This window comes from Cricetulus griseus, chromosome 10 (assembly GCF_003668045.3).
Source record: "Cricetulus griseus strain 17A/GY chromosome 10, alternate assembly CriGri-PICRH-1.0, whole genome shotgun sequence".
NCBI classification, from domain to species: Eukaryota; Metazoa; Chordata; class Mammalia; order Rodentia; family Cricetidae; genus Cricetulus; species Cricetulus griseus.
The window spans coordinates 24258267-24271859 of record NC_048603.1 but is presented as its reverse complement, the minus strand read 5'-3'; the positions used below and the strand labels follow the sequence as shown (position 1 = coordinate 24271859).

The 13593-nt window shown below is 44.5% G+C and overlaps 1 protein-coding gene across 1 annotated transcript; it reads right to left on the bottom strand.

Moving 5' to 3' along the window:
- Nucleotides 1–741: 741 nt before the first annotated feature.
- On the bottom strand, nucleotides 742–13021 carry LOC113837460 (gasdermin-C2-like). Its single transcript, XM_035449668.1, has 9 exons — nucleotides 12817–13021; nucleotides 11986–12169; nucleotides 10752–10914; nucleotides 7740–7851; nucleotides 5355–5468; nucleotides 3289–3428; nucleotides 2649–2769; nucleotides 2137–2210; nucleotides 742–1533 (listed from the first exon to the last, which is right to left on the bottom strand). The coding sequence occupies exons 1-9, from the start codon at nucleotides 13019–13021 to the stop codon at nucleotides 1240–1242; spliced, it is 1407 nt and encodes a 468-aa protein (XP_035305559.1). The 3' UTR covers nucleotides 742–1239.
- Nucleotides 13022–13593: the final 572 nt, after the last annotated feature.

Genomic DNA, 13593 nt, shown 5'->3' with positions numbered 1-13593 from the left:
GAGAAAGAATCAGCCATCCAGTTGTAGATGCAATATTCTGGGGTTAAAGGGACTGAGTGAAATTCATACCTGCTTCTGTTTACCTGCATCTGAAATCCACCTCACTCTCATAAGAAAGGAGGGGCTTTACTTCACACATTTGTAGAACTCACTGTCATGTTGTTGAACCACGACAAATAGGAAGAAACCAAAAGAAAGGGAAATAGAACAAAAGACACGAGGTGTCAACAGTCCAAACATAGGGGCCATATAAATGGCATAGATGAGGAACACTTGGGAGCCTTGGGCATTGGGGGAGGGGGACTTGGATGCTTCCTCACCCAGTTTGTAAACAGGAAGTAACAGGAATGGTTGGAAATCTATTGAAAGATTCCTAAATGCTCAACCACTCTCTAATTTTGTAGCCAAAAAGCCAGCCTTTCCCATCTGGGAAAGGGGTGCCATGGAATTTGCTGAGAATTGTTACAAATCAGACAGGTGGAGAAGGGGGCTCTGCTGGGTTTTTTTCACACTACTTTTTTTGCTGGGGGAGGCTGCATCCTCATCAGGGGAACTTAGAGCAGATTCTGGCACTAGAAATCTTATTTCTGACGCAATGCAAAGTTACTGACACCAGCACCTCTCACCCAAACAAATCAAAGTGCACACAATTAAGTAAAAGTGGCATTTATTTTATTTTATATGGATGAATATATTTTCAACTTCTTAACCCACTATTTCAGGAGTTGTGACAGACACCGGTAAACTTAATTGTGGTCATGGCAAGGATATGGAATGGCTATTACACCCATAAGCTAACAGAAATATTGGCTACCTGAATAAGACCAGGAGAGCCCAGGGACACCCACATTCCACCATGGACAGAGGAGGGGGCTATAAGGCCCCACCCTACCTTAAGACACTGTAGGCTGGTAGTGTGCTGGGGAGAGGAGGCCATTCCTCAAAAGTGTAGCCTCTGGGAAGTGAGGGTTACTCAGGTTAATAATCCCACAGTCCTGCAAACAACCCTAATAAGTGCAGTAGGGCATAAAAAAAGTTGGGTGAGAAGTTAGTGTAAGGGGCTTGGAGGAGGTGGATTAAAAAGGACAAGGGGGGAAGGGAATGTGATCAAATTGTGTTATTTATATAATTGTGAATGAGTAGTAAATTCAAAAGAAGAACCCTTAGTTACATCCTCGTTGACCCCACCTAGAACACACACGGGAATCTCCTATCTTGTGTATGTCAAGGGACCATATCTCAAATGTATCCAGGACTCAGCACTGGCTGGCTGGGGCCAGGCTCTGAGGAAGATTTAGGCTCTACAAGCTGCTGCAGAAACGACAGGCTCCCATAAAGGGCAGCCATGGGCATCTTGGCTTCCAGATCCCAAGTTGACCTGGGATTATCCAGCTCCATCTTCAGCCCACACTCCTTCAGCAGTTCATAAGTAATGGCCAGGCCCTCCCCCTGGAGTGGGGCCAGGAGCTCAGGCTGGAGAGTGAAGGGGATGTTCCAGGGATACTTGAAGTTCTGCTGCAGGATGCTCTTTACCTGCAAGAAAAACTCTCATGTTGGGCAGACCAGACTGTGACACCAGAGTGAGAAGCATTCTGTCAGAGCAGCAGGAGCCACACAGGGAAATGAACGAAGCAAGACCAGAAGCCACCAAGCATTGGTTCCTCAACTACAACAACATAGAAATAAAGTCTGTGCTGCACAAGAGTGCCGTGTGTGTGTGTGTGTGTGTGTGTGTGTGTGTGTGTGTGTGTGTGTGTGTGTGTATGAGTGGGTGTGTGTACGCACATGGCTAGCCACACTTAAGTATTTAAAAGATTAACATGTGGGGAGAGAAAAGACAATTTGCAAATGGTAACAGTAAACACAGAAGGGTGTAACTGACTTTTATCCCCTTTGTTCCCATAGAGATAACTTCCTGGGTGGCTAATTTAGACCTAGCAGGCCTTGCTTCTGAGGACGCCATAAACACAGAGATGCTCATAATAGGTTCAAGCCCAACCTGCCTGCTCCTCAGATGCAGAAGGCAACCAGGGGGATCCTGGCTCCTCTCCTTGTGGAAATTTTCTTCTAGAATGTCCTTCCAGTTCCTGCTTTCATCACCCCCTCCCTGGATGCCAGCCCATGGGGGTTTCTTACCAGCTCTTGTTGCTGGAGGAGAAGCCTCTTCTCCATAGACTGGGCCAGCAGATTGAGTTGGGTATCACTCAGCACTGGGAGAAAGGCAAGTGAAGAAACAGAATGACAGACTCAGTATTTGCCTCTCATCATGAACTAGGAAGCCAATAAGAAGAGAATCTGGGATAGAGGAATGTGCCCCATTGGACTTGAAGGTCAAGCTCACTGCCCTAGAAAGGACATCTGCCCTGGAGCTGGGCTCTAGAATCCTAAACATCTTGAAAATCTAAGGGCTGAGGCAGGAACCATCTTCCACCAAGGCTGTGTGAGGAGCTTGGTGACTGCTCACTCTCTACACCTCAGATTCCATCTGTGTGGTACATAAACCATTATCATTCTAGCCATGCTGACCTTAGAGAGAAAAGAGAGATTCACAATGATCATGAGAACTCAAGAGCTCTGGGGAGGTGGCATCTAAAACAGCCCTCTGACAGACAGCACCAGGACTCTCACACACTTTCCCCAAATCTTACCCATTAGGGCATGAAGAAGATAAAGAATGAGGTCCTTTAGGCCAGTCTGTGAGTCCTTTCGCAGCTCATGTAGGATCACACCACCTGGGCCATGCATGTGCCCCAACTCACCCAATTCCAGCTAGAAGGGACAGGTGTTCTGTTAATAACATTTTCACTGCTGGGTTCCAGTCAACTTTAATATGCTGGACCAGTGCTGTATCGTGAAGCCACAGCCTGGCTCCCTTTGCCCTCCATTTTTCTCTTTTGTGTCACAGGGCCTCATGCTGTTGCCCATGCCAACTCTGAACTTTCTATGTAGCCCAGGAAGGCCTAGAACTTGTAACCCTCCTATAAAAAGATTCAGCATTGCATTTCTGGCTCAAAACCATTACTGTGTCATGGGCCTATATCCCGAGGAGTTAATCAAGGTGTGTGCTATAGGTTCTGCCTCCCATAAGGAGACCCTGAGCAGAATTTGGGACCACGCACTCTCCAGCCCTCATCATTGTACAAGGAGGCCTTATCCCCACTCTTTGACATCTTTCTCAGTCTCCTGGGTACCATGTGCATCCCTCCTCTCTCCTGTATCCTTGCATCCCCATATACCAAACTCTCCCTGACAGGTTTGATCATCTCTAGTCAGCCATGGAAATCTCACCATGATCATCAGGTCATACAGAATCTCCCTGTCTCTGAGCATGGGCAGGAGGCTGCAGAACACAACCTCTTGAACGTCCTTTGAAAGTCTGGCCAGTTTCCGTGTTATCTCAGAAATCTCATTTTGTAGATGCTGGAATTCTGCTCACAGTCAGAAACACCAATCAGAAAGTGAGAATAATTCTGGAATTAAATGTCCCTGGGATGGTAAGCCCTTCCCTTCAGTACCATTTCCAGTGGCTACAAGCATCTCCATTGATAGCCTGCCTGGGCCCAGTGAGGCAACTACCATGAAGCTAGACAGAACTAGACAGCAGGCAGCTTCAACACCGTGGAAGGAGGGGACACAGCACTGGGAGTTTAGATGGAAACCCTGAAAACTGGTTAGCACAGGTGGGAGAAAAGTGACCACCTGTTCATTCTGGGATGTCATAAGGAAATGTCCTGTTGGACCCCAGAGATGACACCACATGACAAATGGGGACATGATGAGGGCTCAAGGACTTTGTGTTTGTCAGACACATGGCACATAAGAGCTCCCTTATGAGTAAGAATGCCCACTGTCTATGGAGAATTAGGCCAGCACTGTGCTTTGGGAAACCCTGGTTCTGCCAAGTGTCCTCTGGGTGACCTGTGAATGTGAGAGGTCACCATAGAGGAAGCTCCAAAGACATGGGCATTCCCATCTGATTATTTCACATTGTCCCGCTGGAGTGTGGCCTGCTTCCTGGTAAATCCCAGTGAACATGAGTGCACATGGTTGTGCTTGTGTGAGCTGAACTAACTAAATATGGGAAAGGAGACCTCGGTTTTCTGAGTTCCATAGAAAGTTGTCATATGAGTTCCAAGCCTTGGTTCCCTTAAGAAAAAAAAAAAAACCAACAACAACAAAAAACCACAGACACACACACACACACACACACACACACACACACACACACACACACAAACTCACCATGACGTAAGGGTTTCTCTATCCTTCCTAGAAGAGAAGACACACACTTTAGTGAGTCCCTCTCCTGCCATCTCCTCCTGCCCCATCCTGATGGGGGAAGTACTTCTGTGTATGTTTAGCATATTGATTGTTTAATAAAGTTCTGCTTGGCCAATGTCTAACGGCAAGTTAGACATGACTAGAAGTCAAAGAGGATTCTGGGAAATGTAGTAGAGAAGTGGTGATCCAGGCAGGAAGTGACATAGCAAGGAGACTCATATTTAAGCAAGGAGAAACAGGAAGCGTCCCTCTTTTCCCCTCCGCTCTTCCTCCAGCGGCACAATGTGATCCACTGGCAAGGAGGGACGCCAATAAGGCATCCGATAAGATAAGTCTTATAAAATGTATAGATTTATGATAATTAAGACTGAGCTAACAGATGAGAATCCTAGTCATTGGCCAAGCAGCTTTGAACCTAATACAAGTTTCTGTGTATTCATTTGGGCCCTAATTTGGGTGGGCGGCTGGCGTAAAGCTCACACGTGGTGATGAGGCCAGGCGGTTTTGGCAGAAAGATTTATCGTAACACCATCCAGTCTGTTATTTCTCCACACCAGCCTTAAATGACCTTTCCCATCCCACAGGAACCACAGCCAGGGTTAGAGCTGAGCACAGTAACATGGCCCAGATCTCCATTGCAACCCCACCAGACACTCACTCACCAATTGGAAGGATGTCTTTTGTCCATACCTCTACAAAGAGAAAATACATTCCCCACCCAAGAATTAGTATTAGACCTTACTTCCCCTGTACCCCTGACATTTCTCTGTCCTCCACTCCCACCCATTGTGCAGAAGACGAGATCTCAAGACCCTGGGCAAAGACAGTCAGGTGGGTTTTTGTTATTTGGATGTTTGCATGAAGGAGCAGGTTTGACTTTCAGGTCCCCAGAAGTGTTCACTCACCTAGCTTACATGAATAGTGTACCTCTGGAAAGAGAAAGACAAGGATTCACTCGCCAAGACTCACTCTCTCCACCCCTCTCCCCAACTCTGACCTTCTCAACTCCTCCATTCATGAGAAATCCCCTATGATAAATCCATCCCCTGTAGGTGCTGTCCAGCAAGGCATACCTGTGTCCCTCCGTTCAGATCTAGCATGGGCAGCTCGGGCAACAGAAACACTTAGGGACCTAGGGGACATTCCTTGAAAGGTTTTCTTCTTAGCATTAGCAGAAAGGAGAATGTCTGAATGGAAAAGACACTCGGTTAGTAGAGACACAGTTACACCTGCTAGAGTAGTCCCCATATCCCATTTCCAGACTCTCAGGCCAAACCCCAAGGATGATGTCAGCATAGACACTAGCGTCTGTGGTCAGTGAACCAGGTCCGTAGACAGGTACCCTGAAACTTGCTTTTTATTTTATTGAATTATTTTGTTTGTTCACTGTGTGTGTGCATGCCAACAGCACATGCAGAGGTCAGAAGACCACTCTGGGAGTCAATTATCTCCTTCCAACATGTGTTACTTCAGGGTGGAGCTCAAGGCATCAGGCCAGGCTCAGGTGCCTTTACCAGACAATCCCTCCCACCAGCCTGAAACCCGAATTTCCAATAGGCATCTAGGTGACCATCAAGCCCTCTGACATCCCAGAATTCCCCATGAGTGCAGGGGAGCCAGATCAACAGTTAAGAGACACTGCTGCTCTTGCCAAGGAACACACAAAAGTGGCAGCACCATCTTCTGGCCTTACTGGGGCATTGCAAGGATACAGTACATTCAATGCAGGAAAAACACAACCCCTCATAACACAGGAATAAACAAATGAATACTCCATGAGGTAAAGCAGACTAGCTTCCCCCTGCCCTGTCATATAGAGTCCTTGTCAGCCTTCAGTCACCAGCTGTCCCCTCCTTGTCCACTCTCAATCTGGCAATCTTTCATTGTTCTGCATTGTATCCATAGTGAACTGCCGAGGCCTGAGACTTCCTGACAACAGAGTTCAAGCATTTGACACAGTAAATGAGCCCGGGGAGGAAAATGACAACATTTAAGTGTGAACTAACAAAGTTCAACAAAATATATAAACTTCAGAGTGTGTCTGCAAGTCACATTCTGAGCACTAGGGGGCGAACAGGCCATCTTGTCTACACAATTAGACACAGCAGGAAAGGGACCCAACTGGTACAATGGGCTGACAGGCAAGCACGAATTTAGTCCTCACAACAGAAAGGACTTACTATTTGTTACATCACTGGCCAGCTGCTGAGGAGAAAACTGTCCCTTCTCATGTGTGATGGGAAATGAGATATCTGCCCCACCCCGAAACTGACAGGAAGACAGGAAATAAGTGATGACAAACTATCCAACCCCAAACTGTCTTCAGTCCTCAGGTTAAAGCTCTTCGCTTAACCAGACAACACTCTCTGCACCTTCAAAGACCTCACCCCAGAGCCCCCTCCCATCATCACCTCCTCTCACACAGCTCCTCCCTTTATTCAGCTCCCCTAAGTGTCCTCTCCATGGGACATCACATTTCTCCTTCCAAGCCACCTCAGCCATTACAGTTTATCTTACAGGGAGCTCCCCTGGATTCGGTCTCCACAAACACGGCCTTGCTTCTCTGGGTACATCATCTGATCTGATCTGATCAGATCTTCAGATTTTGTTTGCTGTTAATATTTTTGGTAAAGGGTTTATTTTCACTTAGCATCATCTGTAATGGTATGGCCATCTCCCCCAGGCTTTTCAAAGGCATCACCAACCTTGAACCTACTCCTAACCCTATGACTCTGACAAGGATGCCAATAGAGTGTGGACAATCTTTCTCTAGAAGCCATCATCTAGTAATTATCCCATACTTAACTGCTTCCTTCTCTATTGCTGTCAACTACGGACTTTCCCTTGACCAGAATTTACAAGGTAAATATTTCAGTTGTGTGTGTGGGTGTATGTGTATGTCTATGTGTGTCCGTGTGTGTCCGTGTGTGTGTGTGTGTGTGTGTGTGTGTGTGTGTGTGTGTGTGTGTGTGTCTGTGTGTGTATGTTGAGGGATGGCACATTTCAAGCTAACAGCCATGTAGAAAACCCTGTGCTGTGTTGTCCATGCATTCTGTCTACAGTTTCATTTGTGTTCTGCCTCCATCATTTTATAGAGATTTAATGTGGGTTTAAGAATCCCCTGAAGGGCCTGTTGTCTCCCTGCTGAGCTTCTGAGAGTGGCAGGACCTTGACTGACTAGAAATTGATGACTAGAGATGGCTGGGGTTGGGCCCAGGCTTCATTCAGTCCAAAACACCTCCATCTGAGCACTCCGGATTGGATCCTTTCCCAAACAAGAGACTATCTCTGCACTACAGGTAGCAGTATTTGAGCTTCGCCATGCTTAGAGGTGGCTAAGGCTGGTGAGACATGTTCCTGGACAGTGAGAATGCTCCTCCAGGTCTATAGTCAGGAGAGAACAGGAGGGTCAGGTCATTGGACACCCCACACCCAAGTGGCCCCCCACATCTACTCACCACAAGTGTCATTCTCAATGACCAGTTTCTTCTTCGTGTAGGCCACCACTGCACCCTTTGGGATAGGCACTGAACACTTTTTATTCATTTGCCCCTGCCCCTGGGCTTGAAACTGGGGGAAAAAATTATAGAGGTTTATAGCTCTTTGTCTCATAAAATTGTTTACTTTTATCAACACAAAATATGCCTATAATTGAAAAGTCAAATAAATCTAGAAAGCTCAGGAGAAAACACCAGCAGTCTCTCACTTCCCCTTCCTCCTGGTCCCCAAGTTCAGTTATTGCTTCTCCCCCTTGTAGGTCAATATTTACCTACAATGAGATTTGTGAGGTGAGCCTGGAGAGGCCTGGCAACTGAACCCAGAGCTCCATGAATGCCAGGCTAGTGTCTACCGCTGAGCAATACAAACAGGTCTATTCCAATGTCCTCATTTTTCCAAAATATTTAATTCCAATTTCTGCATTGAGGGTCTCCTTCTCCTACTCCTACCTCAGTGCTGACAGCTCCACCCATATTCACACCTGGGTTTCTGTGTAGGTGCTTACTCTCTGTCAGCTGTTGGGTGACATTGCATCTCGTCATTCCAGTCTTATCTCTATTGGGCAGTGTGACTTCTTTTGTCTTTCCTTTCCTGTTACTCATTATCTACTGGGGAGCTGAGAGCTACATGACTAAAAATCTTGATACTAAAGACAACTTTACATGCATTTGGTTCACATTTTGAAGGAGTTAGAATTCTAAACTGGAATTCCCTTGGATTTAAGTTCTTTTCCTTTTTATGTACAATTTACCTTTCCTTAAATATTGTTTAAAGTTTGAGAATTTCATATATACTTATAATATATTTGACCACACTTACATATTGACATTTGCTTGTTGAGTTGACATCTTTTTCACTCACTATCACCCCAGCTGTCAGTTTTTGGACCACCTGAATGGTGCTTGAGATTCAGTCCTGGGACCACTCAGTGTTGATGTGCAGCTGGGGTGTCAGAAGTGGTCCTAGGTCACCTAGAGCTGGATGCAGTTTCTGAACTCATGAACAAACTTTCCACAGAGTTAGCAGGGACTCACTGCAGATACTTAGAACTCTGTTGAAAGCTTCCATGATTCTACTGTGGTCCTTGGGCAACAGGGGCTGGAGTTATAGGAGTTATTGTGTTCCAGTGGGTAGTTGTATAGCCATGGTCACACAGAGTTCTCAAACTCAGTGGGTCATACAACAAAACAAAAAAGCCTTGAGTGGGGGAAAGGGACTTGAAAGGCAGAAGTGGACTGATGAGTGTGGAGGAAGGTAAGAGAGCCCAGGGCGACAGAAATCAGAATGCATTACATGCATCTATCCATGATCAAAAATAAGCTTAACTAACATACTTCAGGAATACAGAATTAAAATACAAAGGGAGAGGAGAGATAATATTCTATATTGAAGCTAGTAATGAATTTCATGTTAATGTTTAAATAATGTTTTGTTGTGATGAGTAGATTGTGCAAATCACATGTGCAGAAAGGTATTTAAATCTTATGCCTTCCAACATTTTATCAAAACTAGGCATTGTGGATACACCTGTATTCCCTCAGCATTGGAAATTAGTAACAAGAGGAGCAGGAGTTCAGGGTCAGACTGAGCTCTATGGCCAGTTTGAAGACAGTCTGGGCTAAGTGACACCTTATCTCAAAAGTATTTATTTCAGTGATCATACAATGTACATTAACAGCTGCAGTTTAATGAAGGTGTTTCAATGTTTTTCTAGCCATGAAACTCAGTGTTCAAATAATTAGAATGCAATCTAATCAACTGAGCTAACCATGAGGCCCTAGCCTTAACTGACCCAGGGAGAGCCAGCCTTCATTCCAGAGTACTAACCCTGCCCCCTGAAGGTCTGACCTCCATAGGATAGCTTCCCCCTTTTACTTGTGGAAAAGGTAAACCACACCCCTTATCACAATCATGAGAGATGTCTTCGCTCCTCACTGGAGGGGGTGTTCCCAACAGCCTGGACTGACCAGATCAGCCAGCATCCAGGCTTTGAGTTGACCTACCTGAATATCTATCCCATCTATGACCTGCTAGATTGCATGAAGGGACTGGTCCTGTGGAACAATAGACACAGGATCACCAAGACTCTGGGTAACAGCAGGATATCTGAGAGGAACTTCAGTGAGGGTCCAGTAATGATTGTGTTACCAGAAGCCAGAGGCCTTGAACCTGACCAGTAACAATGGACCTTTGCAAGTAAAGCTGTTTGAATAAAGGAGTATACCTCAGGATACACAGAGGCTCCCAGTGCCACTAAGATGATTGCAAAGGTGATGGAGAAGCTGAGAAGATGGAGGAGCCAAGTGTTTTGTTATTGTTTTGTTTAATTTGTTTACTTTTTTAATGGCTTTGGGATTTTCTTTAATTAATATTCTTTTTGTGATTTCTATTTTTATTCTAATTTTATTACTTCTTTTGATTTTTGAATTGTTAGTTTAATTTATATGCTTATTTTTGTTTTTGTAACTTTTCATTTTTATTTTTTATTTCTTGTAAATCCCCTCTAGGGGTATGCTACAAGGATGGAGTGTGGATCTGGAGGAACTGGAAAATGAGTGAGATTGGGGTACATGGTGTGAAATTCTCAAAGATTCAACACAAATTATGTCTACAAAAACAAGGTAGGTCTAGGCCCTGCTCCAAATGATATGACAGACTCTGAAGATCCCCAGGGGAAGGCCTAACCCTCCCTGGGGAGCACAAAGGGGTTGGGATGAGGCATCAGTGGGGGGCAGGGGAAGAGGAAAGTGAGAGGGAACTGGGGTTGACAGGTAAAACAAGCTTGTTTCTAATTTAAATAACAAAAAAGGAAAAATTAGGCAATCTAAGATCAAGGATTAACATATACTATTTGTAAACAGAAAAAAATAATGTCCCTGCCCTCTGAGCCCCAGAAACTGGTACCCCGAAGCCCTTGAGAAGCCAGGGTGCACTGGCTGCCCTCCTGTTTTCTTCACATCCTTATCCCATACCTTGCCAATCAGGCTTAATAACAATTTTCCTTTTAAGTTGACACTGCTTCTGTCTTTCACCATTGTATCCTTGGTCACTTCATAGGCCTCTGTCACCACATACAGGTCCTTATTTTCAACTCGGCAATATCTCATAAATGATGGCTCCTTATCCACCAGTTTCCTGAAGGTGTAATATGAGAATGTAAAGATCCAAATGTCTAATTTAATGGAAACAAAGACCAAATCATGAGAAAGAAAAACAAACAAACAAACAAAAAAACCCAAACAAGAAAAAAGAAAGAAAGAAAATGTGAGTCAAATTTTAAAACAAAGAGGTTGGTGTGGCCCAGTCTATACAGTGTGGCCGTGCAAGTCTGAAGACAGGAACTCAGATCCCCGGGAGCCATGTTAAAGCCTGGTGTGGTTATAGTTGACTCTGTGCTTCACGTGCCTGAAGTCTGCTGAGGCAGCAGACAGTAAATGCTCTTGCTGTAACAATGACAGTGACTGAGCTGCAGGGTGGATCAGCACATACAGGTGGTTGTGGACATGAGTTTGATTCCAGGACACACACAGCAGAGGGAGAGATCTGACTGCTACAAGCTGTCCTCTTACTTCTAGCATGAGGGTGCACACAGACAAACACACACACACACACACACACAGAGAGAGAGAGAGAGAGAGAGAGAGAGAGAGAGAGAGAGAGAGGATATATATAAATGTAATAAAGAAAAAGTGTAAACAACGTTTCCCAGATGGAGTGATAATTTTATGACATACATATGCATATATAAGATGGGCTGACTTATATGCTCATATCACACCTAAATGCTGCAATAAAACATACATTTCTACTTCTACATTGTATATCAGAAGAGCTGTGGTAGAAGTCAACTAAGTCCCAAAGAGCTGTGGTGTTCACGTGGTTACTACAGTCTTCCTCACATTTTAGTCAACATCAAACCATATGCTTCTACGATTCTTTCCTCCTACACGGCCATCCTCGGACAGTGAACACAAGTTTCCATCAGATCAGAACCTTCATGTCTCTGTCTTGTTTTTCTGTCCCCATCACATTAATAGGACAGTCATGGGTGATTGTGTATTAATGGGTATTATTAGGGCATTATAAACCATTATTTCAATGACTTGTAAGAAAATAAAGTAGAATAATGTGAGTTGTCATAAACCCTCTCATTGCCTCTTTGCCTACGAGAAAACATCCCAGAACTTGGCTGGCCCATCCTTTCACCTGTTCTGAAGAATTTCCAGTTTTGGCTCTGGGATGCTGGTACACCGAATCTCAATGTTACATTCACGGGAATCACCAATCCCTGCTGACACACTTCCTTCTTCAATGGCATTGACACCCAGGCCACCCTTCAGTTTCTTTGATCCACTGAGTCTGAAGGGCATGGGAGGTGACACTTCAGGCTCTGAAGAGGAAATGGGACAGCAGTTTAGCCAAGAATTCACTGTAGGACAGCTGCTCTAGAGAATAGGAAATATGAGGCCAGTTCCCCTCCTCATTTAAACCTTAGTCAAGAAGCTAGCTCCTAATTATATATAATAAATGTAATCAATTAATATGTGAAATATCAATTACCACAGAGGGGAAATTGCAGAACCAATGCAAGCATTGTCTTAATCCTTAAAATAGAAATGAATCATTTGTGCATTGTCTAGGAGTCCCCTGGAATCATCTTTCCAATAAAGAATCCAGCCCCAGGACAGCTCCCTGAAAAAGAGAAAGACCTGGGACTTGCAGACAGAGTGACCTCAGTCTGGATGAATATTCTACAGTTTGAACTGTGTAACTTTGAACAAGTTGTTTTAGGAAACTCAAATGCTTTTTCTGTAACATGGGTATCATACCTCCATCTAAAGAAGCTCTTGGAAATATTCTTTGACCAAATGCAAGGAAGGTTCCAGAAAATGATGGGATTCCTAAAGGACCTTCCTGGTCCTTTGCCTTTAAGCTGGATGACTCATGAGCTTCCTGTCTGAGCAGCTCATGGGTCTGGGATGCTGCTCCACTGAAAATGCTGATGTTTGCAATTCTCTGCCCCTTGACTGACAATACCTGGGACTGGAAAATTTGGCTCTAATATATCCAGGAGGGAATATCCAACTGGAATATCTTCAGATTTCCAAAACCATGGATGAGAAGTCCTCTGCAGTATCGCAAACAGTCGGAACTTATTCGCCTTTGATAGACTTTTGACAGGACACAGATCATCAAGCTCTTCAGCCACATCTTTGCAAACCCAGGAAAATGAGCTGGACATGTTCCTAGTATCAGACAGAAGGAAACACACAGTTTAGTTGAGAAGAGGAAGTGTGTAGTTGACTCTCACTGATTGCTGGTGTTTTTCATAAACAACCAAAGCGTGAGAAAGTCTTTACATCAGCACACAGCAGAGATGGTCGCCTCCAATTTATCCTTAAACTATCCCAAATAGTCAAAATACAAACCCAGCCTAGAGATCCATCCACTGAAGAACGGAAGCAAATGTTGGAAGGATGTCTCATAGGTTAACAACACTCTGTTCTACCTGAGGGCCAGGGTTCAATTCCCAGCACTTACATGGCAGCTCACAGACATCTGTAACTCTAGTTCCAAGGCATCCTATGCCCTCTTCTGACTTCCTCAGGCACCAGGCACACATGTAGTATACATATATGCAGGCAAAACATCCATACACGTGAAATAAATAATTTTTAAAAGATAAATGAGGAATGGAAATGTGGTATATGTGCATGGTTATGTTTTATTTAGCCATAAACTGTGAAATTACACCATGCACTGAATGAATCTCAAGAACACTATGCCAAATGAAATAGACTAAGCACAGAATTA